The sequence below is a fragment of the Microchirus variegatus genome, assembly GCF_963457635.1.
Source record: "Microchirus variegatus genome assembly, chromosome: 16".
NCBI classification, from domain to species: Eukaryota; Metazoa; Chordata; class Actinopteri; order Pleuronectiformes; family Soleidae; genus Microchirus; species Microchirus variegatus.
In genome coordinates this window covers 2,574,390-2,601,502 of record NC_139817.1, presented here as the reverse complement: position 1 = coordinate 2,601,502, position 27,113 = coordinate 2,574,390, and the positions used below count along the sequence as shown (strand labels likewise).

General features: G+C 44.7%; 2 protein-coding genes across 2 annotated transcripts; both read right to left on the bottom strand.

Moving 5' to 3' along the window:
* Positions 1 to 1,109: 1,109 nt before the first annotated feature.
* wnt16 (wingless-type MMTV integration site family, member 16) lies at positions 1,110 to 7,570 on the bottom strand. Its single transcript, XM_083902499.1, has 4 exons — positions 7,435 to 7,570; positions 3,216 to 3,442; positions 2,015 to 2,343; positions 1,110 to 1,935 (listed from the first exon to the last, which is right to left on the bottom strand). Exons 1-4 carry the CDS (start codon positions 7,539 to 7,541, stop codon positions 1,459 to 1,461), a joined length of 1,140 nt encoding a protein of 379 aa, XP_083758625.1. The 5' UTR covers positions 7,542 to 7,570; the 3' UTR covers positions 1,110 to 1,458.
* Positions 7,571 to 9,756: 2,186 nt separating this feature from the next.
* On the bottom strand, positions 9,757 to 26,661 carry cped1 (cadherin-like and PC-esterase domain containing 1). Its single transcript, XM_083902497.1, has 20 exons — positions 25,276 to 26,661; positions 22,019 to 22,178; positions 20,247 to 20,341; positions 20,071 to 20,155; positions 19,922 to 19,988; positions 19,706 to 19,838; positions 19,472 to 19,605; positions 19,065 to 19,137; positions 18,593 to 18,742; positions 18,435 to 18,512; positions 17,469 to 17,587; positions 17,310 to 17,374; positions 17,031 to 17,217; positions 15,805 to 15,973; positions 12,239 to 12,338; positions 11,786 to 12,143; positions 11,591 to 11,692; positions 11,277 to 11,364; positions 10,088 to 10,234; positions 9,757 to 9,955 (listed from the first exon to the last, which is right to left on the bottom strand). The coding sequence occupies exons 1-20, from the start codon at positions 25,540 to 25,542 to the stop codon at positions 9,767 to 9,769; spliced, it is 2,766 nt and encodes a 921-aa protein (XP_083758623.1). The 5' UTR covers positions 25,543 to 26,661; the 3' UTR covers positions 9,757 to 9,766.
* Positions 26,662 to 27,113: the final 452 nt, after the last annotated feature.

Below are 27,113 nucleotides of genomic sequence, written 5' to 3'. Positions count from 1 at the left end.
AAGGCTAAGCAAAATTAAGGTAACAAAAAAGTAGCTAAAAACAAAACTAAACCTACATTAAACTCAACTAAAAGCTAAGTTAAAACTAATTAAAGTAAGATTTAAGCTAACTTAAGCTAAACAAAACCAAAAAAAAGTCTAAACTGAGTTAAAAATAAACAGTAGACTAAGCTAATCTTATATTAAGCTAAACTAAACCAGATAAAACTAAAGGCTAGGGAAAGGGAAATAAAGCTAAACAATAAAGAATTGGTCTATTTTTTAAGCTAGTTATTTATCATTGACGTGATTTTGTTTTCAGACACCGTGACGTCATTGACTCACAGAAAAACCGTCCGTCCGTCTTTGTCGTCCCCCGTCAGTGGAAACTCTCCAAGTATCTGACGCCGCGTCGTCACTTCCTGCTCAAATATTTACTCTCGACTCAAGGAATTCGGCTGAAACAGAAGAGAAAAGCTTTCTTACACAGAGACTTCTTTTTAACGTTAAAGTCCATTTTTACAAACATCGGATTCTGGTTTTTGTGTTTTTTTTTTGTTTTTTTTTATTGTCTCAAAGTAACAAAACACATCATTGTTTACACATAAATAAACGTTTACCGACAAAATAAGATACAAAAAACTTTTGTTTGTTTTTTTTATTTTAAAACCACAAGTTTGTGATTCAGAGTCTAATCCCGATCCAGGATCCAGAGAGAGTTCACAAAGGATCCAGAACCATCTAAACAGGATCCAGAACAGTCTATAAAGGATCCAGGATCCAGACTAGTCTATAAAGGATCCAGAACAGTCTGAAAAGGATACAGAATCCAAAATAGTCTATAAAGGATTCAGGATCCAGAACAGTCTGAAAAGGATCCAGGATCCAGAATAGTCTGAAAAGGATCCAGGATCCAGAACAGTCTGAAAAGGATCCAGGATCCAGAATAGTCTGAAAAGGATCCATGATCCAGAATAGTCTATTAAGGATCCGGGATCCAGAATACTCTATAAAGGATCCCGAACAGTCTGAAAAGGATCCAGGACCCAGAATAGTCTATTAAGGATCCAGGATCCAGAATAGTCTATAAAGGATCCAGAACAGTCTGAAGAGGATCCAACGCAGTCTTGATCGGGTTCCGGGAGAGCCTAACCAGGATGTGTAGCAGTCTGAACAGGATCCAGAGAAGGATCCATAGCAGTTCAACCAGGATCCCGAACAGTCATCTAAAGCAGTCTTTACAAGGTCCAGAATAGGATCGGGGGACAAGTCAGAACAGTCTAAACAGGGATCCAGAACAGTCTAAACAGGAACCAGGACCAAGAACAAGTCTGCTCAGGAGCCAGAGCAAACTAAAGAGGACCCAGAGACGTCCGAACAGGATCCAGAGTACGATTAATAGCAGTTTATATGGGATCCAGAGCAGTTTATGCAGGATCCAGGACCTGGAACATTCCGGACAAAAATCCAGAAGAGTCTTTATTTACAGGTGTGCATGTCGTTCATGCTCTCGCAGCGGCGGCAGTGGACGTAGCAGCACCACACGAACTTGCACTCGCAGCGCTGCACGTGCCTGACCACGTGGGTGTTGTACCCTCGGCCGCAGCACAGCAGGTTACAGCCGTCGGGTCCCGGCGACGCCCGGCTGCAGCGCCGGCCCCTGGTGCCGGGGACGCCGCGCCGCCGGTCCTCCAGGCAGTAGTTGGGCGACTTGTTGACGAAGACGAGCTGGTGCTTGTCGGCGGTCGGGCGGCGCCGCCGCTGCTGCTGCTGCTCCTTCCGCCGCGGCGTCTTCCTCTTGGCGCGGTCCGACACCTGGACGCCGCGCTCGTACCGCTCCTTCAGGTAAGCGCCGACGCGCTCGAACGCCGCCATCGTCCTCCAGCACGTCTTCACCGCGCAGGAGCCGGAGACGCCGTGGCAGCGGCAGTCCGTCGCCATCGTCTTGTCGATTGCCTGAAGGAGATGAGGACGCACGTGAGGCGACGGGGGAGACAAAAATGCAGATTTTTTTTTTTTTTTCGCGCCGACTCACCTGGCGTCCGGCCTCCGTGTTGTGCTGGTTCATGGCGAGCAGCGTGTAACCGCCTCCCCCTCCTCCTCCTCCTCTTGCGGTCGACACGTTTTTGACGGCGTTGTCGATGAACCTGCGACTGAACCAGGTCCCGTACTGGATGTGGTCCGAGCAGCCGCCCCAGTGCCAGCCCTCGGCCGCCACGGCGCCCTCGGCCGTCACGCCGCCGCCGCCGCGCAGCTTCGGGTCGCAGCCGCACTCCGTCGTGTTTCCCTGGCTGCAGGAGCGCGTGACGGCGTGCACCAGACCCGCCGCCATCACCGCGTAAATGAACGCCGTCTCTTTGGTTCCTGTTGGACAGAAGTTCAGGAAGTGACATCATCAGGTCATTAAGTGTTATTATGGCTCATTTAACAAGTTATTCAGTATTTTTTAGTTAGCATGCGATTATTCTTTTTTGTTTATTTGCAATATTGAGCGTTATTAAATGTTTATAAGCATTATTAAGCTTTATAGGCGTTAATAACTGATATTATGTGTGTTATTAAGCCTTATAAAGCATGTTATGCATGATTAAGTAGTATTATATGTTATTGTGATTATTACATGTTATTTAGTATTAGTTTATCAGCAACATTGTGTTATTAGAGGTTCATAAGCGTTAATAAGCGTTATTAAGTGTTATTATGAAGGATTAAACATGTTATTTAGTATCAATATGAGTTTATCAGCAATATTAAGCGTAATTATATGTTTAAGTGCTAATAAGTGTTATTATGTGTGCTATTGAGCATTATTAAGCTTTGCTAAGTGCTAATAAGTGTTATTATGTGTGCTACTGAGCATTATTAAGCTTTGCTAAGTGCTAATAAATGTTATTATGTGTGCTATTAAGCCTTATTTAGTTTTGCTAAGTGCTAATAAGTGTTATTATGTGTGCTATTAAGCCTTATTTAGTTTTGCTAAGTGCTAATAAGTGTTATTATGTGTGCTATTAAGCATTATTAAGCTTTGCTAAGTGCTAATAAGTGTTATTATGTGTGCTATTAAGCCTTATTTAGTTTTGCTAAGTGCTAATAAGTGTTATTATGTGTGCTATTAAGCCTTATTTAGTTTTGCTAAGTGCTAATAAGTGTTATTATGTGTGCTATTAAGCATTATTAAGCCAGTCGGTCCATATTATTCAGTATTATCGGGTTAATTCACGTGTCTTTAAACTCACCACTTGTCAGCTCGTGTCCGAACACCGACAGCTCGTTGGTGGTGGAGCAGTTCCACCTCTCGTGTCTGAACTGGTTCTGACACTCGCTGATGGCGAGCCGGGCGCCGTCCTGGATGCTGGGCAACAGGAACGGCTTCTTCCTGCACAGCTCTCGCTGTCTCTGGCTCAGAGGGAGGTTCGCGCAGCCGAGCTTCTCCAGAGCTCCGGCCGAGGTCATGCCCAGCCACCTGAGCATGAAAGACACACATTTACCAGAGATTATTAATCTAAATCTACTCAGTGCGCATCAAAAACGAACTAGTATGCATCAGAGATGAGTTAGTACGCATTGGAAACTCGTTGGTAAGCATCAGAAACTAGTTAGAATGCAGTCAAAACTTGTTATTATACAACAGAAACTAACTAGTATGCATTTGAGACTACTTAGTATGCATCAGAAACGGACTAGTATGCATTAGAAAAGGACTAGTATGCATCAGAAACTAGCTAGTATGCATCAGAAACTAACTCCTATGCATCAGAAATTAAATGGTATGCATTAGATACCAGTTAGTATGCATCAGAAACTAACTAGTATTCATCAGAAACAAACTAGTATGCATTAGAAACTGACTAGTATGCATTAGAAATGGACTAGTATGCATTAGAAACTAGCCAGTATGCATCAGAAACGAACTAGCATGCATTAGGGACTAGTTAGTATGCATTAGAAACAGACTAGTATGCATCAGAAACGAACTAGCATGCATTATGGACTCGTTAGTATGCATTAGAAACGGACTAGTATGCATCAGAAACTAGCTAGTATGCATCAGAAACGAACTAGTATGCATTAGAAACTAACTAGTATGCATTAGAGACTAACTGGTATGCATTAGAGACTAGTTAGTATGCATCAGAAACAAACTAGTATGCATCAGAAACGAACTAGTATGCATTAGAAACTGACTAGTATGCATTAGAAATGGACTAGTATGCATTAGAAACTAGCCAGTATGCATCAGAAACGAACTAGCATGCATTAGGGACTAGTTAGTATGCATTAGAAACAGACTAGTATGCATCAGAAACGAACTAGCATGCATTATGGACTCGTTAGTATGCATTAGAAACGGACTAGTATGCATCAGAAACTAGCTAGTATGCATCAGAAACGAACTAGTATGCATTAGAAACTAACTAGTATGCATTAGAGACTAACTGGTATGCATTAGAGACTAGTTAGTATGCATCAGAAACAAACTAGTATGCATCAGAAACGAACTAGTATGCATTAGAAACAAACTAGTATGCATTAGAGACAAGTTAGAATACATCACAAACTAACTAGTATACATCAGAAAGTAGCTAGTACACATCATAAATGAACTAGTATGCATTAGAAACCAACTAGTATGCATTAGAAACGAAATAGTATGCATCAGAGATGAGTTAGTACGCATTGGAAACTAGTTAGTAAGCATCAGAAACTAGTTAGAATGCAGTCAAAACTTGTTATTATACAACAGAAACTAACTAGTATGCATTTGAGACTACTTAGTATGCATTAGAAACGGACTAGTATGCATCAGAAACTAGCTAGTATGCATCAGAAACTAACTCCTATGCATCAGAAATTAAATGGTATGCATTAGATACTAGTTAGTATGCATCAGAAACTAACTAGTATTAATCAGAAACAAACTAGTATGCATTAGAAACTGACTAGTATGCATTAGAAATGGACTAGTATGCATTAGAAACTAGCCAGTATGCATCAGAAACGAACTAGCATGCATTAGGGACTAGTTAGTATGCATTAGAAACAGACTAGTATGCATTATAACGAACTAGCATGCATTATGGACTCGTTAGTATGCATTAGAAACGGACTAGTATGCATTAGAAATGGACTAGTATGCATCAGAAACTAGCTAGTATGCATCAGAAACTAACTAGTATGCATTAGAAACTAACTGGTATGCATTAGAGACTAGTTAGTATGCATCAGAAACAAACTAGTATGCATCAGAAATGAACTAGTATGCATTAGAGACAAGTTAGAATACATCACAAACTAACTAGTATACATCAGAAAGTAGCTAGTACACATCATAAATGAACTAGTATGCATTAGAAACTAACTAGTATGCATTAGAAACGAAATAGTATGGATAAGAAACTAACTTGTATGCACTAGTTTGCACCAGAAACGAACTAGTGTGCATTAGAGACTAGTTAGTATGCATCAGAAACGAGTTGGTATGCAGTCAAAACTATTTTTTTTTTTTTTACAGAGAGTGATCCTGTGTCCTCATAGAACCACTAAAAAAACAGAACTATGCCTTTAATCGAAGGCTCATTTAAAAGTACATTAATGTACAAATACACATGGACATACTGTGTCACCTGTGTATATGGATGCGTTCATGTGTTCATTAACATTTAAACAATCCAGTAAAACAAAGCGATAAAAGAGTTTGTTTCTATATAATCCGGTCTAATCTGCACTGATTTAAACTGAATTCACTGTAAATTACTGTAAAAAAACAGATTTGTTTTTCTTAAACGTTTGAACAAAACAGTGAATAAAAAACATCTGTTCCACATGAAGTGAACTTCACTGAGGCGCAAAAACACACCAAGGTCTGGTTCTGTGGGGAGTCACGCTGTGTGTGTGTGTGTGTGTGTGTGTGTGTGTGTGTGTGTTCTTGTACTTGTGGCATACTGAGGACCAGTGAGGGATTTTAACCAACAAAGTGAGGTCATTTTTACAGAGTGAGGACATTTTGGTCGGTCCTCACTTTGTTTTCATTTAAATCACTTCCTTAGGTTGCTATAACATGCTATACTCAATTTGTCAAAAAAAAAAAAAAAATCTAATTTTGGACCATTTTTTTTGTCAAATTTTGGACCCAATTTTTTTTGTCAAATTTTGGACCCAATTTTTTTTGGTCAAATTTTGAGTCAAATTTTTTTTGTCAAATTTTGGACCAAATTTTTTTTTTCAAATTTTGCGTCAAAATTTCCTTTTTCTTTTTTCCTTTTTTAAAAAATTTTGGATGACATAGTATAGTAGGACGTTTCTGTCAAATTTTGGACCAAAAATATTTGGTCAAATTTTTTTTTTACATTTTGGTTGACATAGTATAAGTATGATGTTTTTGTAAAAATTTGACCAAAAATTTTAAAAAAAAAATCAAAAAAGTTTTCCAGCCCTTTTTGCTCTGGGGCTCCACCTGCAAACATTTTATGGTACTGCAACCAGTAGTTCTATATAGATGTCATTCATGAAGTAGATATTTGTAATTGTGTTGATTTATGAAGTGGAAATGCTGGTCCTCAGTATGCAGCAAGTACAAGAATGTGTGTGTGTGTGTGTGTGTGTGTGTGTGTGTGTGTGTGTGTGTGGAAATCACATGAAACTCAATCAAATCATGAGAAACATCTGAAGCTTCTTCCTCAGTCTTTGAAGTCTGCTCATGGAGACAAAGTCTCAAAGTCTCTAAGTTTCATTTAAATTGATTTCAACAGCTGCAGCAAAACATGAAAAATATATGAAGACTCCAAAAAAAAAGAAAGAAAAAAAAAAGGATTGGATTTAATTCACCTCTGTTTTTTCTAAGAATAATAAAAACGAAAAACCTGGAGAGGATCAGAAACATCTGGACCTGAATGAGTTTCACCTCAGATCCAGGTCCAGTTTTATTTCACTCTCCTGAGAAACTTCACTGACAGGTTCTGTAAAAAAAAAATGTAAAAATGTCAAACATAAACAGCCCAGATGTTGCTCAGCTTCACGGTGACTGTGTGTTAAACCTGAGCCGAACAGTAGAGCTGCTCTCACCGCACAAAAGCCGCGTCAGTGAACCGCAGATTAAACGTCGCGTTGATCAGAGAAGCGCCGCGATTATTAGATTACACGGGTTTTTGAACGGGGTTTGGTTTTTGCGGAGGAAAACAAAGAGCGCGCGGGTTGTTAATAAAAAAAAAACAGACAAGAGTTTCGTTTAAAGCGCTTTTGTGGAATTATAAAATAAGCCGAAGTGAAGACAAACTCCTAACACCAACATCTTCATCATGATTTTTTTCTTGTATAATAAAAAATAATCTTTGAAACGAACTGAAAAGCCTTAAATTCGCACTTTCTTCAATGGAGTTTCGTTTGGATTTATTCTCCTTGATAAAAAACACAGTTATTTCCTCGTTAATAATAAGTTAAATATCATTAATTACTCACATCCAGGTTCCAGCGCAGCTCAGCGGACACGCAGAGATCAGCAGCAGGACCAGGGCGCACATGTGCCGGACTCCGCTGATCCGGATCTCCATCACCTCCTTCTCCATGCGCTTCTAGTCTTCATAGTAAGACCCGGACCAGGAGCGCGCTAATCCATGATGATGATGATGATGATGATGATGATGATGATGATGGTGATGGTGTCTCTCCACTGTCTCCTCTTCAGCCGCACGGTTTTTATTCCAGCCGCAGAAACCGCGGGACCAACAGGACCAGTCCGGGTCCCGGAGGATCCTCATTGGACCAGCAGCGGTGGATTCATATTCATGGGTGACGTCACAGCTGGACTCTCATTGGACGCACGGGATTAGAGAGAGAGAGAGAGAGAGAGAGAGACACAGTCTGCTGGACTAATAATCCATCAATCAATAATAATAATAAAATGTATCGTGTGAAAGTTTTATTAAAATGATAAAGTTACATTTTATTGCGGATTATTATAATCTCAGATTATTAAACGACAACATTCACAGTCACTTTAGTTCAAAACAGCTTCATCCATTTTTTTAAGCATCAATATAAATATTCATATATATATAGTCTATATTTCCAGCATGTGAACACGTTAAAGGTAAAATAAACATCTGTAGAAAAATATAGAAAAAACAACAACAACAACAATAAAAATATAAACAGAGAATCAAATATAAGACACGTGTTTATCATCTTTGGTTTTTCTGAAGGTTTTCTCATCAAAAGGTCACTGAGTGAGTTTAAGATTATAATAATCTCATGAAGGCTGAGAGAAGGAAGACCACCAATAACAGGTCAATAATCTGTCAATAATCCACCAATAATCTGTCAATAATCCACCAATAACAGGTCAATAATCTGTCAATAATCTGTCCATAATCCACCAATAACAGGTCAGATAATCCACCAATAACAGATCGATAATCCACCAATAACTGGTCAATAATCCACCAATAACAGGTCAGATAATCCACCAATAACAGGTTAGATAATCCACCAATAATTGGTCAGATAATCCAGCAAGAACAGGTTAATAATCTACAAATCACAGGTCAATAATCCACCAATAACAGGTCAATAATCCACCAATAACTGGTCAATAATCCACAAATAACTGGTCAATAATCCACCAATAATGAGTCAATAATCCACCAATAACTGGTCAATAATCCACCAATAACTGGTCAATAATCCACCAATAACAGGTCAATAATCCACCAATAACAGGTCAATCTACCAATAACAGGTCAATAATCCACCAATAACTGGTCAATAATCCACCAATAATGAGTCAATAATCCACCATAACTGGTCAATAATCCACCAATAACTGGTCAATAATCCACCAATAACAGGTCAATAATCCACCAATAACAGGTCAATCTACCAATAACAGGTCAATAATCCACCAATAACTGGTCAATCTACCAATAACTGGTCAGATAATCCACCAATAACTGGTCAATAATCTACAAATCACAGGTCAATAATCCACCAATAACTGGTCAATAATCCACCACTAACAGGTCAGATAATCAGACATTAACTTCTGATAAAACAGATGGTTTTACCCGAGACTAAAATCTAAATCTAGTCAGTACAAACCAGAAACTAACTAGTACACACAAGTGATGAACTAGTTAGTACGCATGAGAAACTTGTTCTTGTTGGTATGCATCAGAAAACCAACTAGTCGGCACAAGAGACTAGTTAGTATACGCCAGAAACTAGTAGGGATGGCATCAGTAACTAACTAGTACACAGTTGAGACTAGTTAGTGTGTATGCAAAACTACTTGTACATCAGAAAGTAGTTAGAGTACAGTCCAAACTAGTTACTATGCATCAGAGGAGAAGCTAACTAGTATGCATTAGAGACTAGTTAGCAAACATCAGGAACTAGTTAGAATGCAGTCGAAACCAGTTTTCTATACATCAGAGACTAGTGAGTAAAAAACTAGTACACATCCTAGCTGCGAATACGTATGTTGATGATAAGACTGCCATACATTATATATATATATATATATATATATTATTATATACATATATAACATTTATTGATTAACTATTATTGATTATTGACAAGCTGTCAACTGTTAAAATAAAGACTAATGATGCCTTCATGAGCTCAAGGAAAAAAAAAAGCTTTAAACATTTTCTCTCATGTCTGTCTGCTTCACACACACACACACGCGCGCGCGCACACACACACACACACACACACACACACACACACACACACACACACACACACACACACACACACACACACGCGCACACACACACACACACACTCTTTAGGTTCTGGTTCTGGGACACAGGCGGCTCAGTAGGATCTCAGAGTACACCTGGTTCACCGGTCCTCTCACGTGATAGGTGAAGGCTTCAGGCTCCGCCTCCAGGTCCGCGTCCTGCGCGGATGATTGGCGGCCGGATCCAGGTCTGCTGGACTTGGTTCTGTTGGTGGACGAGCCAAACTTCTCCACCTGAGGAGAAGACAAACAGAACGTCTGTTGTTCTGGGCTGAAGTGAAGCGGACCCAGACTGGATCCCTGAGGAACTCCAAACTCGGACACAGTTTGTCGTTCGTCTTTCGCAGATCAATAAAGTTTCATCACCTCGTGGAAGTGGCAGGCGCAGCGCCCCTGCAGGAACTCTTTGTAACGACCCATCGTGATGCTGAACGTGTCGATCGCCTCGTACCCATGATGCTTTGCAGTGGAAACGATGTTATCGTTGTCTCTGTCCAGGTTCTGGATTTCTCTCTGAAAGACGGAAGGACGAATTTGTCCGAGGCCACGTCAGTGAATTATTGGTTTACACTTTTCACAGTTTGGTGTCCAGAGTGGACAGAGGAGTGTGGACAGAGGTGTGTGGACCGAGGTGTAGACAGAAGTGTGGGGACAGAAGTGTGGACAGAGGTGTGTGGACCGAGGTGTGTGGACCGAGGTGTGGACAGAAGTGTGTGGACAGAAGTGTGGACAGAGGTGTGTGGACCGAGGTGTGTGGACCGAGGTGTGGACAGAAGTGTGTGGACAGAAGTGTGGACAGCGGTGTGGACAGAAGTGTGGACAGAAGTGTGGACAGAAGTGTGTGGACAGAGGTGTGTGGACAGAGGTGTGTGGACCGAGGTGTGTGGACCGAGGTGTGGACAGAGGTGTGTGGACCGAGGTGTGGACAGAGGTGTGTGGACAGAAGAGTGGACAGAGGTGTGTGGACAGAAGAGTGGACAGAGGTGTGGACAGAGGTGTGGACAGAGGTGTGGACAGAGGTGTGGACATAGGTGTGGACAGAGGTGTGTGGACAGATGTGTGGACAGAGGTGTGTGGACAGATGTGTGGACAGAGGTGTGTGGACCGAGGTGTGGACAGAGGTGTGTGGACAGAGGTGTGTGGACAGAGTTGTGGACAGAGGTGTGGACAGAGGTGTGTGGGCCGAGGTGTGTGGACCGAGGTGTGGACAGAGGTGTGTGGACAGAAGAGTGGACAGAGGTGTGGACAGAGGTGTGGACAGAGGTGTGGACAGAAGTGTGGACAGAAGTGTGGACAGAAGTGTGTGGACAGAGGTGTGGACAGAGGTGTGTGGACAGGGGTGTGGACAGAGGTGTGTGGACAGGGGTGTGGACAGAGGTGTGGACAGAGGTGTGTGTGGACAGTGGTGTGTGTGGACAGAGGTGTGTGGACAGAGGTGTGTGGACAGAGGTGTGTGGATAGAGGTGTGTGGACAGGGGTGTGTGGACAGAGGTGTGGACAGAGGTGTGGACAGAGGTGTGTGGACAGAGGTGTGGACATTAATGGGAGGACCTACCAGACTCAGAGACCTGATCCCGTCCACAGGAAGATGGAAACCCATTCCCAAAGACTTGACCACAACCAGGATGTTACTGAGAGACTCTCTGAGGGGACAGCACATGTAACTAGTTAGTAAGCATGAGGTACTAGTTAGTAAGCATGAGGAACTAGTAAGTAAGCATCAGAAACTAACTAGTACACACCTAAGACTAGTTAGTATGTATGCAAAACTACTAATGCATCGGAAACTGGCGAGAAAGTAGAGGGGGAGGAGCCAATTAGTCATCACAGCAACAATGCTAACCAATCACTGGTTAGAGTAATCCTCACCTGTCCAGGACGTCGCTGACTGTCCTCAGGTGATCGGTGCTGACCCACTGGACTCCGCCCACCACCAGCACTGTCAGGTGAGAGTCCACCAGGGGGCGAGATCTGTATCAGGGTGTAACACGTGTCAGAACACCCGCGTCCCCTCTGTGACCCCGCCCCCCTCTGTGACCCCGCCCCCCTTCTCTAAAGTCTCACCTGTGCAGCAGCTGCAGCAGCGCCTGCCTGAACGTAGGCCGCCGCCCCCTCTCCAGCCAGAACTGAGGGTAGTACGAGTAGCTAACCTGCGTCCGTCCCCCGTTCACGTTCCCGTAGACCAGCGTGTCGTGGGCCTTCCCCCAGTCCGACAGACTGGCGTTCACGCGCTCCATCAGGAAGTACATCATGCCGCGGTTGGTGGAGTCGCCGATGAACATCACCTTCCTGTCCTTCATGCACTCCTGCAGCAGGGGGCGCTCCACCAGCGGGTGGTAACAGCCGTCCGGTCGCCAGGCAACCTCCCGCCAATCGCACGTCCTGTTGTCGGAGCAGCTGAGACACGGGACCACCCACCGCCCTGGGACAGGTGAGACAGACGGGAAACACAGGGTGAGAGACGGACGAGAGAGACAGAGCGGGACATTTCCGCACAGGCAGGAAGTGACATCACACCTGGTTCATGTCCCGAGCTGCAGATCTGACGTGGACTTTGGGACGTGACGAGCGGCTGGAGACCGCAGGACTGAGAGGGACGCACCAGGAGACCACAGTCCTGAAGACAGAGGACGGACAGAGGACAGACAAGGACAGACAAGGACAGAGGACACACCAGCATGAGACATTTTAAAGGAGGAAGTCTTCAGATTAGAGATGGGACATTCTTAATGATGCATGATGGGAAAAAAATGATGAGTTTGAGTTCAGGGACCAAAGTAGTCGTTAGTAAGCAACTAGTTCAAAATCAGCAACTAGTAAGTAAGCATGATACGCTAGTAAGTAAGCATGAGGGACTAGTTAGTAAGCATCAGGAACTAGTTAGTATGCATCCAAAGCTACTTAGTAAGCATCCAAAACTAGTTAGTAAGCATTCAAAACTAGTTAGTAAGCATTCAAAACTAGTTAGTAAACATGATAAACTAGTTAGTAAGCATCAGAAACAAGTTAATAAGCAACAGGAACTAGTTAGTAAGCATCAGAAACTAGTTAATAAGCATCAGGAACTAGTTAGTAAGCATGAAACACTAGTTAGTAAGCATGAGGGACTAGTTAGTTAGCATGAAACACTAGTTAGTAAGCATGAGGGACTAGTTAGTAAGCATGAGGGATTAGTTAGTAAGCATGAAGGACTAGTTAGTAAGCATGAGGAACTAGTTAATAAGCATGATAAACTTGTTTGTAAGCATCTGGAACTAGTTAGTAAGCATCCAAAACTAGTTAGTAAGCATCAGAAACAAGTTAGTAAGCATCAGAAACAAGTTAGTAAGCATGAGGAACTAGTTAGTAAGCATCAGAAACTAGCTAGTTAGTAACCATGATGAACTAGTTGATAACTCGACGTCATGTGACGTCCTCTTCTTGTGTTGTCCCGCTGTCGTCGGGGACAAAGGTCAAATAAACTGTAGCGGCTCAGAGGCCTCATGAGAGCCTCAGCGTCTGACCCCGAGTTCAGAGACACCGCCATCACACACACACACACACACACACACACACATACATACACACACACACACACACGATTGGTCCTACCAGCAGGACAAGTCCCCATAATGTGAGTGTGTAAACACACACACACACACACTGCTGCAGGTTTCGTGGCGGCGGCGTCACATTCCTCACTGCGGCGCCGCAGCTCGCAACAAAGTGCGACAAGAAAACTTAACAGGGATTTTCTTGTTCGTACCTGAGCTCAGTGTAAACGGCGCTGAGATCAGCCGCCGCCGCCGCCATCGCCGTCACGCCACGGAAAGCGCGCCGACAAAGACGCCGCCGCCTTTCATCGGAGCCGCTGCCACGTCGAGAGCGGCCCCCGAGGCCCCGCCCACGCCGAGTCTACTGACGTGGTTCTGACGGACTCGGGGCCAGGTATGTGTCCCTGCACTCAGGCCAGGTCTGGACCAGGGTCAGAACCCACAAAAACCAACAAAAAAAACACAACAATGTAGCAGTTTGAATGTCTCCACCCGCCCCTGCTCTGCTGCTGCATACACACAAACGCTCCCTCAGTGGGGTCTGATAGTTTTGCTTGGCGGATCCAGTTTTCAGCGTGTTAGCCTGTTCAAAGTTAGCATACTAACTACAAACACATTACCAAAAGGTTACGTACTGCAGCTTTAAGTTTTTAGTCAAACACTTTGAATTATTTATATTTAAAAGTTACGGTTACCAGGTTTAAAGATAAAAGTCTGTAAGGGAGAGATGAGGTCAAAGGTCACAGAGGCTCCGCTTCACTGAGGAATGAAAGAAGGGGGGAGGGGCTATGAATATTAATTATCCATGTTCCCGGGCCGATCAAAACAAACGAAAACAAACAATCCAAGCAAGATCAGATTGTCGTCCGCCTGTGATGCTAACGCTAACGTCCTCGTGTGCATCACTGAACACAGCGTCGCCGTGGAAACAGCCGCGGTCACCGGACACTGATGAGATGTTTTTTTTTCTTTTTTCGTGCTTGAAGAATCAAAGTGTCCCTGTGATCAAAGAGGACGAGCTCCTCGCCGTGGTCATCACCTGCGATCAAAGCGGACGCCGCCGCCGCTTTCATTTCACCATCAAAGAGACGGACGCCGACGACGCATCAATGGACGCTCTGTTCTGCGGGGGGGGGGGGGGGGGGGGGGGGGGGGTGACGCCGCTGACCCCCCGCGCGCCCACCTACCGCTACTCTTCAGGTGAGACACAGGTGGAGGACAGAGGACAGGTGAGGGACGAGAGGCTAACAAGAGAGGTCAGAGACGCTAACAGGAGACATCAGAGCCTCAACGTCCACTGGTGATGGAAACAAGGGGATGCACAGGTGGACGAGAGAGGACAGGTGAGGGACGAGATGCAGAGAAGAGACGTCAGGGACGCTAACAGGAGACATATCCCGGTGAGGGACAGGACGCTAACAAGAAACGTTAGAGATGCTAACAGAAGACATCCAGAGTGGACAGGTGAGGGACGGGACGCTAAGACGTCAGAGACGCTAACAGGAGACGTCAGAGAAGCTAACAGAAGACATCCAGAGAGGACAGGTGAGGGACAGGACGCTAACAAGAGATGTCTGAGACGCTAATAGGAGACGTCAGAGACGCTAACAGGAGACGTCAGAGACGCTAACAGGAGACGTCAGAGAAGCTAACAGAAGACATCCAGAGAGGACAGGTGAGGGACGGGACGCTAACAAGAGACGTCAGAGACGCTAACAGGAGACGTCAGAGGCGCTAACAGGAGACGTCAGAGACGCTAACAGGAGATGTCAGAGAAGCTAACAGAAGACATCCAGAGAGGACAGGTGAGGGACGGGACGCTAACAAGAGACGTCAGAGACGCTAATAAGAGACGTCAGAGGCGCTAACAGGAGACGTCAGAGACGCTAACAAGAGACATCAGAGACGCTAACAGGAGACGTGAGAGACGCTAACAGGAGACGTCAGAGACGCTAACAAGAGACATCAGAGACGCTAACAGGAGACGTCAGAGACGCTAACAGGAGACGTCAGAGACGCTAACAGAAGACATCCAGATGGGACATGTGAGGGATGAGACGCTAACAAGAGACGTCAGAGACGCTAACAAGAGACGTCAGATCCTCAATGTCCATCTGTGATGAAAAAAAGGGACATTAGAGATGCACAGGTGGACAAGAGAGGACAGGTGAGGGACAAGACGCAAACTAGAGACGTCACGGACGCTAACAGGAGACGTCAGGGATGCTAACAACACAGACACCTGTCTACAGGTGAGGGACGAGACGAGAGGCATTAAAGACACAGGTGAGACACAGGTGAGACACAGGTGAGACACAGGTGAGGGACGAGACGGAAACACAAGACATCAGGAAGGAACACCGAGAGACAAACAGACGAAACAGGTGAGACGCGAGGACGAGGGACGAGACGGAACCCGAGCCGCGCAGACAGGTGAGGACGTGACCGCAGGTGAGACGAGAGAACAGGTGAGGACGACGCCTGGAACAAGCTGCGGTAATCAGATTACAAGATCAGATTATCGTAATCAGATTACAGCGGCTGACCCACCTGCACGAAGCTGCAATTCACGTGGTCGGCAAACATGGGCAGGCTGGGCCGGCTCTCTCGGTACACGTGGACGGTGTAGATCGTCATGACGACGGGATCGGCGTCGCTGTCGTCCGTCACCAGGATGCTGATCCTGCTGTCGCCGAGGCCGACCGGGTAGTTAGCCATCCTGTTAGCGCGAAACAAAACAAAAAGAAGCTAGTGATGGGCACGTTAACGGCAGCTAACGGCGTCAACGGCAGCAAACAGTGTCAGCGTTAGCACATGATGCCTTTCCATGACGACTGACCGGAAAAATGTCATGTTTGCGTGACTCCCGATTGTTAAAATGAGTTTCTAAAGTAACGCTAAACTTTAAAAGCACATACGCAGTACACAGGTACGCTGGTTATTTGTTAGCGCTGCTCTTTTCGTTTAATAAACAGACCGCTCCAGTTCCACTGTAGGCGTGCTAAAGGAGCTAACGGAGCTAACTGGTAAACGGTGCCTGGACTCTGGTGCCACGGCACGTAAACATGACGCGCCTTTTTTTCCGGTCAGTCATCATGGAAACACGTCATGCGTTAACATGCGCTAATGTGCGCTAATGTGCGCTAACGTTGATGCCATTAATGCTGTTAACCGCTGTCAATGTGCCCAGCACTACAAAAAACAGTTACATTGCATCATGGACAGGCGCGGCATTCGCTAATGTGTGCTAACGTGCGTTAACGTGCGTTAACGTGCGCTAACGTTGACGCAATTAAAGCTGTTAACCGCCGTTAACGTGCCCAGCACTACAAAAAACAGTTACATTGCATCATGGACACGTGTCATGCGTTAACATGCGCTAACGTGCGCCAATGTGCGCTAACGTTGACGCCACTAACGCTGTTAACCGCCGTTAACGTGCCCAGCACTACAAAAAACAGTTACATTGCATCATGGACAGGCGCGGCATTCGCTAATGTGTGCTAACGTGCGCTAACGTGCGCTAACGTGCGCTAACGTGCGCTAACGTTGACGCCATTAAAGCTGTTAACCGCCGTTAACGTGCCCAGCACTACAAAAAACAGTTACATTGCATCATGGACACGTGTCATGCGCTAACGTGCGATAATGTGCGCTAACGTTGACGCCACTTACGCTGTTAACCGCCGTTAACGTGCCCAGCACTACAAAAAACAGTTACATTGCACTAGCATTAGATTAGGGGGCGGAGTCAGGGGGTTAGGCCCCGCCCTCACCTGGGTCCTCGGTGCTCGTCGAGGTGGACGCGACACGCCGAGCTGACGGGCATCGGCCGGATTCGGACCGTCACCGTGTCAAAGGTCACCTCGGCGCGGTACTCCTTCACGCGCGGGCTGAAGGGCGGAGTCAGGGCGAGGGCGGGGTCAGTGTAGATCTGTCTGAGGTGGGGGTCGGCACAGCGGTCTGGAAGACACGGAGAGGCAACCGATCACAGACCGGAACTGGAGTCATGGCAAACATGCTGTGTGTGTGTGTGTGTGAGGTCAGCGTCTGACCTGAAGCTCCGCCCTGCGAGGACACAGGCGACTCCCGATTGGCCGAAGCATTGGCGTCGTCGATTCTGTCAGGGGTGTGTGGTCGTTCAGATTGGATGAAGGATGTGACGGACAGGATGTGTAAAACAGGGAATTATGGGAAGTTTTTTTTGCTCTCACCTGGAGCTGACGTTCATCTGGAGGTCGTAGAAACAGCTGATCCTGATCAGGAGGTCAGAGAGGGAGGAGGAGGAGGAGGAGGAGGAGGAGGAGGAGGAGGAGGAGGTGCTGGGAGAAAGCTGCAGAAAAACAAACAACGTTAGAGACAGCTGTGTGTGTGTGTGTGGTGCAGCAGCTCCACCTGCAGGCGCAGCTGTGTATCTGCGATATTGAAAGCAGCAGCTGTGAAACACACACTGACACTGGAGCTGCTGTGAGTCTCTACACAACCATGTCAACAACAACAACAACAACAAACAACAACATTAAAGTTTTGTTTAACTGTTGTTTGCAGTATTCTTAAGGTGGATTTGTCTCTTCTCTGCATTCTACTGTTGTTTGCATTATTCTTAAGGTGGATTTGTCTCTTTTAAATTAGATTTAAGGTGGTTTTGAGGTGGTTTTGATATGTTTTACTGTAGATTTCAGTATTCTTAAGGCGGATTTGTCTAATTTAAGGTGGTTTTGATGTATTTTTATTGTTGTTTAAGGTGGTTTTAAGGTGGTTTTGATGCGTTTTACTGTTGATTGCAGTATTCTTAAGGTGGATTTGTCTCTTTTAAGGTGGTTTTGACGTGTTTTACTGTTGTTTGCAGTATTCTTAAGGTGGATCTGTCTAATTTAAGGTGATTTTGATGCGTTTTATTGTTGTTTGCAGTATTCTTAAGGTGGATTTGTCTCTTTTAAGGTGATTTTGATGCATTTAACTGTTGTTCCTAGTATTCTTAAGGTGGATTTGTCTCTTTTAAGGTGGTTTTGATGTGTTTTACTGCCGTTAACAGTATTCTTTACGAGGATTTGATGCGTTTTACTGTTGATTGCAGTATTCTTAAGGTGGATTTGTCTAATTTAAGCTGGTTTTGACATGTTTTACCCTTGTTTGCAGTATTTTTAAGCAACATTAAACAACATTAAAGGTTTGTTTACCAGCTGAAAGGCGGAGGACGTGGACATCTGTCTGTGAAACTGAAGGAGACGAGGAAAGTCTTCGCCTGACAGACCGTACTGAGGACACACACACACACACACAGTGTTAACATGTTGTGTTAATGTCCTCACGCTGACTCAGGATCAGCAGGACTCACCTGTCCCGCCTCCGTCTCCCCGTCCGATGAGGACAGGTGTGGTTGTGTCCCCAGCAGGAAGTGAAGCGTGTCCTCCAGGATCATGTCTCTGCTGATCTGTCCGTCGAACGTGTCGTCTCTCAGGGACGCGAACGTCAGGTCCGTGTCCACCTGAAGACAAACTCTGCTATTAAGGGCTTTTATTTTGAAGAGCCAAACAAAGATCCATCAAAGGGGGAAAGGTGTAAATGTTGTGACAGGAGGTCTCACTCTAAATCAGTTAAGTTATTCAGCAGGTAAAAGCTTTTATTTTGAAGAGCTACGGCGATGTTCTGGGTGACAGGAGGTCTCACTCTGATCAGTCAGGTAAAAGCTTTTATTTTGAAGAGCTGCGGCGATGTTCTGGGTGACAGGAGGTCTCACTCTGATCAGTCAGGTAAAAGCTTTTATTTTGAAGAGCTGCGGCGATGTTCTGGGTGACAGGAAGTCTCACCTGGATGATTTCAGGTGTGATGGAGCCGCTGAACAGCAGCGTGAAGGTGAGCAGCTGGTAACACAACACACACCTGCAACACACCATCAATTTAACATCACTTCCTATATATATACATACATATATACATATATATGTATATATATGCTTATATATATATATATATATATATATATACACATGTATTTACATATATGTATGTGTATATACACAAATATACATATATATGTATGTATGTATATATATATATACACATGTGTATATTTACATATATATGTATGTATGTATGTATATATATTTACATATGTGTATATTTACATATATACGCATATATGTCTAGATATATACATATATAGACATGTATATACATATATACACATAAATATACATATATGTATATATTTTACCTGTTGTCTTTTTCTTTCTTCTTATTGGTCGACGTCGCCGCTGCCTGCAGCACTTCACCAATCACCTGCTTCACCTGCCGCAAAGCATGATGGGAGCTCGCTGGTCCCAGCTGCTGCAGCAGGAAGTCACTGAGCTGAGGGGGGAGGGGTTAACACCAAACAGGAAGCAGCTTTGTTTAAACACAAAGAAACAAACACCTGTAGCTCCGCCCACTCAGGTGTGTGTTTTTTTACCTTGGTGGTTCGTCCTCTCGGCTCCTGATTGGTCGTCACCGCGCTGACGTGATGCAGGAATGATGTCAGCGGCGTGAGCGACGTCACCAGGACGTAAAGGTTCACCATGGCGACCAGACCAGGGGGCGGGGCTCTGACAGGTGACGGACAGGTGAACACACAGGTGAACACACAGGTGTAATGTACATTAATATATTCTTCTACTCTGTCACTCACCTGTCCTGAGGAAACGGCAGCTTCTGATTGGTCAGTTGGCCACAGGAGAACGGCCTCATGGGTAAATCTGATCCAGGTAGAAACACAGGTAAATATATGTAAAAAGAAAAACGCTGAGTCATGATCCTGATCTCACCTGGATGACTCACCTGTGCGGCGAGAGCGAGCGAACAGGCGACACAGGCCGCCGCCGGCGTCAGTGAAGGCGTCCATCAGCGCCGGGATCAGGTTCACCTGAGGACAGAGACGCAAAGGTCAGAGGTCGCGACCGCGTGGGCGGAGCCTCGGGCTGCGATTGGTTCGAAAAACGCGAGGCGAGTCTCACCGTCTGATGTCGCCGCAGGTGAGAGAAGGAAACTCTTCTGAGGCAACTGCGCTCGGCGCTGCTCAGACACAGCAACAGGCTCCACCCACTCCCGTCTGTAACCATGGAGACGCACACCTGTCACTCACAGGAGCTGACCAATCACATCCTGGACTTGTCCTTCAGTCTTCTGTCAAACATCTGTCCTTCATGTGTCCTTCACCTGTCCTTCATGTGTCCTTCAACTGTCCTTCACGTGTCCTTCATGTGTCCTTCACCTGTCCATCACCTGTCCTTCACCTGTCCATCACCTGTCCTTCACCTGTCCTTCATGTGTCCTTCACCTGTCCTTCATGTGTCCTTCACCTGTCCTTCATATGTCCTTCATGTGTCCATCAACTTTTGATCACCTATCCTTCACCTGTCCTTCATGTGTCCTTCACCTGTCCATCACCTGTCCTTCATGTGTCCATCAACTTTTGATCACCTGTCCATCACCTGTCCATCACCTGTCCTTCATGTGTCCTTCACCTGTCCTTCATGTGTCCATCAACTTTTGATCACCTGTCCTTCATGTGTCCTTCAACTGTCCTTCATGTGTCCTTCACCTGTCCTTCATATGTCCTTCATGTGTCCTTCACCTGTCCTTCATGTGTCCATCAACTTTTGACCACCTGTCCTTCATGTGTCCATCAACTTTTGACCACCTGTCCTTCATGTGTCCATCAACTTTTGACCACCTGTCCAACATCTGTCAAACACCTGTCCTTCATGTGTCCTTCATGTGTCCATCAACTTTTGACCACCTGTCCTTCATGTGTCCATCAACTTTTGACCACCTGTCCAACATCTGTCAAACACCTGTCCTTCACGTGTCCTTCACCTGTCCTTCATATGTCCTTCATGTGTCCATCAACTTTTGATCACCTATCCTTCACCTGTCCTTCATGTGTCCTTCACCTGTCCTTCATGTGTCCATCAACTTTTGATCACCTGTCCATCACCTGTCCATCACCTGTCCTTCATGTGTCCTTCACCTGTCCTTCATGTGTCCATCAACTTTTGATCACCTGTCCTTCATGTGTCCTTCAACTGTCCTTCATGTGTCCTTCACCTGTCCTTCATATGTCCTTCATGTGTCCTTCACCTGTCCTTCATGTGTCCATCAACTTTTGACCACCTGTCCTTCATGTGTCCATCAACTTTTGACCACCTGTCCTTCATGTGTCCATCAACTTTTGACCACCTGTCCAACATCTGTCAAACACCTGTCCTTCACGTGTCCTTCACCTGTCCTTCATATGTCCTTCATGTGTCCATCAACTTTTGATCACCTATCCTTCACCTGTCCTTCATGTGTCCTTCACCTGTCCTTCATGTGTCCATCAACTTTTGATCACCTGTCCATCACCTGTCCTTCATGTGTCCTTCACCTGTCCTTCATGTGTCCATCAACTTTTGATCACCTGTCCTTCATGTGTCCTTCAACTGTCCTTCATGTGTCGTTCACCTGTCCTTCATGTGTCCTTCACCTGTCCTTCATGTGTCCATCAACTTTTGACCACCTGTCCAACATCTGTCAAACACCTGTCCTTCACGTGTCCTTCACCTGTCCTTCATGTGTCCTTCATGTGTCCATCAACTTTTGACCACCTGTCCTTCACCTGCCCCATCTGTCCTCCATCTGTCCACCACCCATTCCTTACCTGTCCGTCAACTGTCCTAAACCTGTCCTTCACCTGTCTCCAATCTGTCCATCACCTTCTTCACTTCAGTCCTCCGTCGTCCCTCACCTTGCTGCGCTCTGAGGACACTGCTCGTCTCGGCGTACGTGGACACGTGGACGTCGTAGTCCAGCTGCCGCAGGACCTGCTGGTACAGTTGGACCTCGGTGTCAGAGACCTGGTGTTGACCCGTCAGAACCACGGCCCGGTTCTGAGACCAGGACTGGACCTGAGGGGACAAGATGATGGACGTTAGGTCCACATGTGGTCCAAAACAGAGACATTATTAACATGGCTTCCTCTGGGAGGACAAAGTCTCTGTGGGACAGTTTGATTGACATGTCCTCTCTTGTCTCTCATGAATACAGTCGTCTTTGTCCCTCGTCCAGACGTCTCTCAGTATTCACTCCACGTTGGACAGAGGATGTTGGCAGCGTCTGTCCTCAGTTTGACTTCAGTGTTTTTCTTCCTCTCAGTGAGACGAGGACATTGTGTGTGTGTGTGTGTGTGTGTGTGTTGGTCACATGACCAGGAAACCCCCCCCCCCCCCTCTCCTGTAAAGGCCTCAGACCTTTTGGTTATTTTTCCTCTTGGTCTCTGGGTTTGTGGTTTTTAAGGAGGTTTTATGTTTGTTTCAGCAGATTTGTGTCTTTTTAAGGTGGTTTTGTGTAAATTTAAGGTGGTTTTGATGTGTTTAACTGTCTTTTGCAGCATTCTTAAGGTGGATTTGTCTCTTTTAACGTGGTTTTGACATGTTCTACTGTTTTTTGCAGTATATTTAAGGTGGATTTGTCTAATTTAAGGTGGTTTTGACGTGTTTTACTGTTGTTTGCAGTATTCTTAAGGTGGATTTGTCTAATTTAAGGTGGTTTTGACGCATTTTACTGTTTTTTGCAGTATTCTTAAGGTGGATTTGTCTAATTTAAGGTGGTTTTGATGCATTCTAGTGTTGTTTGCATTATTCTTAAGGTGGATTTGTCTCTTTTAAGGTGGTTTTGATGCGTTTTACTGTTGTTCACAGTTTTCTTAAGGTGGATTTGTCTCTTTTAAGGTGGTTTTGATGCGTTTTACTGTTGTTCGCAGTATTCTTAAGGTGGATTTGTCTCTTTTAAGGTGGTTTTGATGCATTTTACTGTTGTTCGCAGTATTCTTAAGGTGGATTTGTCTCTTTTAAGGTGGTTTTGATGCGTTTTACTGCTGTTTGCAGTATTCTTAAGGCGGATTTGTCTAATTTAAGGTGGTTTTGACAGATTTTACTGTTGTTTTCAGTATACTTAAGGTGGATTTGTCTAATTTAAGGTGGCTTTCACGTATTTTACTGTTGTTTGCAGTATTCTTAAGGTGGATCTGTCTAATTTAAGGTGGTTTTGACGTGTTTTACTGTTGTTTGCAGTATACTTAAGGTGGATTTGTCTAATTTAAGGTGGTTTTGATGCATTTTACCTTTGTTTGCAGTATTCTTAAGGTGGATTTGTCTAATTTAAGGTGGTTTTGACGTGATTTACTGTATTTTTGCAGTATTCTTAAGGTGGATTTGTCTCTTTTAAGGTGGCCTTGTCTTTCTATAAGGTGGTTGAAGTGGCCTTGATGAGGACAGCTGTCCAAACTCTGCTTCCTGCCGCCTGTCTGACCTGCCGTCAATCAAACAGCAGGACGTCCAATGACGGCCTCGGTCACCTGCTGTGGGGGGCGGAGTTTAGCGTCTTCTTCAACAGCTGCAGTTTTACGTTCCTCGGAAGTCTCGCCCACGTTCACGCAGCGGGAACTGTACGAGGTCAGAGAGACGAACTCTCCCGCAGATTCACAAACAGGACGTGTGTGTGTGTGTGTGTGTGTTGTTGTTCTCGGGTGGGAGTGGCTCCACCTACAGACCAGGAAGTGACCCTACACGACATAAACTTAAATAAACATAACATCAACGCATCAGGTTTCCTTCAACACCAAGTGACACTTAAAATACCCGGCGGTTCACACGCTGACAGCTGATTGGCCCGTGCAGCTGTCAATCACGCCGCAGTGAAATAAAACCTGTCATTGTCTAAAAATAGTGGGAACAAAGAGGCGGAGGCAGCTTTGAAGCGGTCGGCCATGACACTTCTTTGTCAGAAGTCCATTAGGAGATCAGGAGTAAATAACAACAGCTAAAATGATTTAATGTTCATTTTTACTTCATATAGTCTGATGTTGTATCATATACAGCATCTATATGTATGTTTTTCCTCGATTATGATTTTATTTTTTTATTACATAATGGATGTTTAAACGTCTCAAATACACGATTCACTTATTTTAAACATGATTTTTACGTCTGAGGAAAATGTTTGTTATGTTGTTGGTTTTTATTCTGAATAAAGTTGTTAATTGACATGAATGTGGTTCATTTCTGTTAAAAAAACGTACATGGTTTTATGATTTCCCACAGACCTGAATGCATCACCACAATGTCTTACGTGCGATGGGAGTGTAATTTAGTGTTGATTATAGTAAAAAAATTGTCTCTCAGCAACTCGACAAACCTTAAAATGCAGTTTTTCTGAATGAGGTTTGAGACGAAAAGTAAATATTCGTCACTATTCTGAGTTTCTGGTAAAAAAAACCGTTCATAGTTTTATGATTTATCACAGAGCCGAATACATCATCATAACGTGTTACGTGTGATGGGATGTGATTTAGTGTTAATTATAGTAAAAAATTGTCTCTCAGCAACTCAACAAACCTTAAAATGCAGTTTTTCTGAATGAGGTTTGGTGACAGTTTTGAGATGAAAGTTTAATTATCGTCACTGTTTTGAGTTTCTGGTAAAAAACGTTCATAGTTTTATGATTTACTACAGAGCCGAATACATCATCACAACGTGTGACGTGTGATGGGATGTGATTTAGTGTTAATTATAGCAAAAAATTGCCTCTCAGCAACTCAACAAACCTTAAAATGCAGTTTTTCTGAATGAGGTTTGGTGACAGTTTTGAGACGAACATTTAACTATCGTCACTATTTTGAGTTTCTGGTTTAAAAGCTCACAGTTTTATGATTTACTACAAAGCCGAATACATCATCACAAAGTGTTACGTGTGATGGGATGTGATTTTGCGTTGATTATAGTAAAAAATACCGGTTAGCGAACAAATAAACGTTAAAATGCGTAAATTTTGAATGGGGTTTGGTTGAAGAGTTTTTTTCCCAACCATTTTTTAATGTATTAACGTGTGCAATATATTATAATTATTCGTGAGTTTTTAATGCAATGAATAAACATCAGGTTTAAAAGCTGAACAACAAATTATTGAACATTATAGTGATTATTTCTGATTGACAGGTGAACTCACCCGAGCGTCCCTCCGTCTCTGCGCAGCCTCCAGGTCAGAGATGAACCTCCTCGTCTCCTCCATCGTGACGTCGTGCGACGGTTTCCGGGCCGCGGGCTGCGCACCGGAGCGGAGCCGGTTGCGCGCCACCGTCACCGTCCGGTAGAAGAGACACCCGGCGACACCGAGCAGCAGCAGCAGCAGCAGCGGCGGCGGCGGGCCGGTGCAGGAGCGGCGGCGGAGCAGCGCCAGGAGGAGCCCGCCGGCCGAAGCCAGGAGACCCCGCATGGTCACCGCTTCACTCCCCCCGGTGTCTCTCCACGGAGCCCCCTCTTCATCTCCACCGGCTTCGGCTTACTGAGAGGGGGGGAAAACACGCTAAAAGTTCCGAGTCTTATTCCGTTAAAAACGTCCGATTTTCACGCCGAATTCACCAGTGGATCCCCCGGGAGTAAACAGAGTCATTGCGGCGTCATTTTAAAAACACAGCGAACTTTAATCCAGAATCAAGCGAACTTTAAAATAGACTTCTCCAATGGAGACTGGTGCGTTCCTGCTGAATAAAAAGTTTGTTTTTAATAACAAAAAACACCTTTTTAATGTATTATGTCTAAGCCGAATTAACCGGTGTGTCCATGAGGAAATAAAAACATGTATTTAAAAAAAATCAAACTTAAAGAAACCACAGCAGAACCGAACCAAACTTTAAACCGGACTATTTTTCAAAGAAGTCAGGCGCTGTGCTTTTAACTTGTTTTGATTTTAATGAAGTTGATTTTCTTTGGTTTTATCTATGCCGAATTGACCTGCGTGTTTGTTAGACAAGGTAAAGAGTGTTCAAAACATTTTAAATGTCAAACTTTTTAAATCAGTAACGAATCAAATCTAAAATCGGACGATTGTTCAACGGAGTACTGCTGGCTCCCCTCACAGGAAAAGAACTGTTTACTTTTGAGTTATTATATTTATGCCGAAACAACCGTTGTGTTCGCGAGATAATGCAAGAAGCGTTAATTTACATTTCACATGTAAAGGAATTGCATCGGAAACGAATCAAACTTAAAAACGGACTAATCGTCAATGGAGTCTGGCTCCGCGCGCCTGATCTGACAGGAATGTACAACCGCCGACTTGTTTGTAAACGCGAGCTTGATTCAAATAAACATACTTTTTTTTTTTACTAATTATGTTTACGCCGAATTCACAGATACTATCAGGAGAACACGAGGAGATGTTTGTTTGTGATATTAAAAGTCCTTAAATCTCCTCAGCGACGAGTCAAACGTTTAAATCGGCTGCGGTTTTCAGGCGACCTCTGTGCGCGTCGACGCTCTCGGGCTCATCGCGTTGTCCTGGAAAAAGGTCACGACGCTTCCGAAGAGAAAAGTCATCCTCCTGGACCCGGACTGGGGAACGACCCGGGGTTGGGGGGTTGGGGGGGGGGGGTTTGATCCGTGTCGTCAGCTGATCGAGACTCCGGGAACAAACGGAGACATAACGGGGAACCCTTCAGAGAGAGAGAGAGGAGCCGGGGAAACGTCCAACAAAATCCCGGAAAACCGATTTAAAAGTTCGCGAATCAAGGATCCGAGGTTCGAAAAGAAAAACAGCGGAGCGACTGAGGAAGCTGGTCCGGGTCCTGGAGGAGTCCTGAAGTCTGGAAAAGTCCTAAAGAGGTCTGGTCTGGTCTGGCAGGCGGAACCATGAACCATCTGGTTTCACTTAAATCCACATTTGTTGAGAGCGGAGGTCCGTGAACGCCTCACGTCGTTTCCTCTTGCTTTATTTTTGAACTTTTGCTGTTTCACATGAAGTCCGCTCTGTTGCCCTCTGCCCCTCCCCCCTCCACCCCATCACAC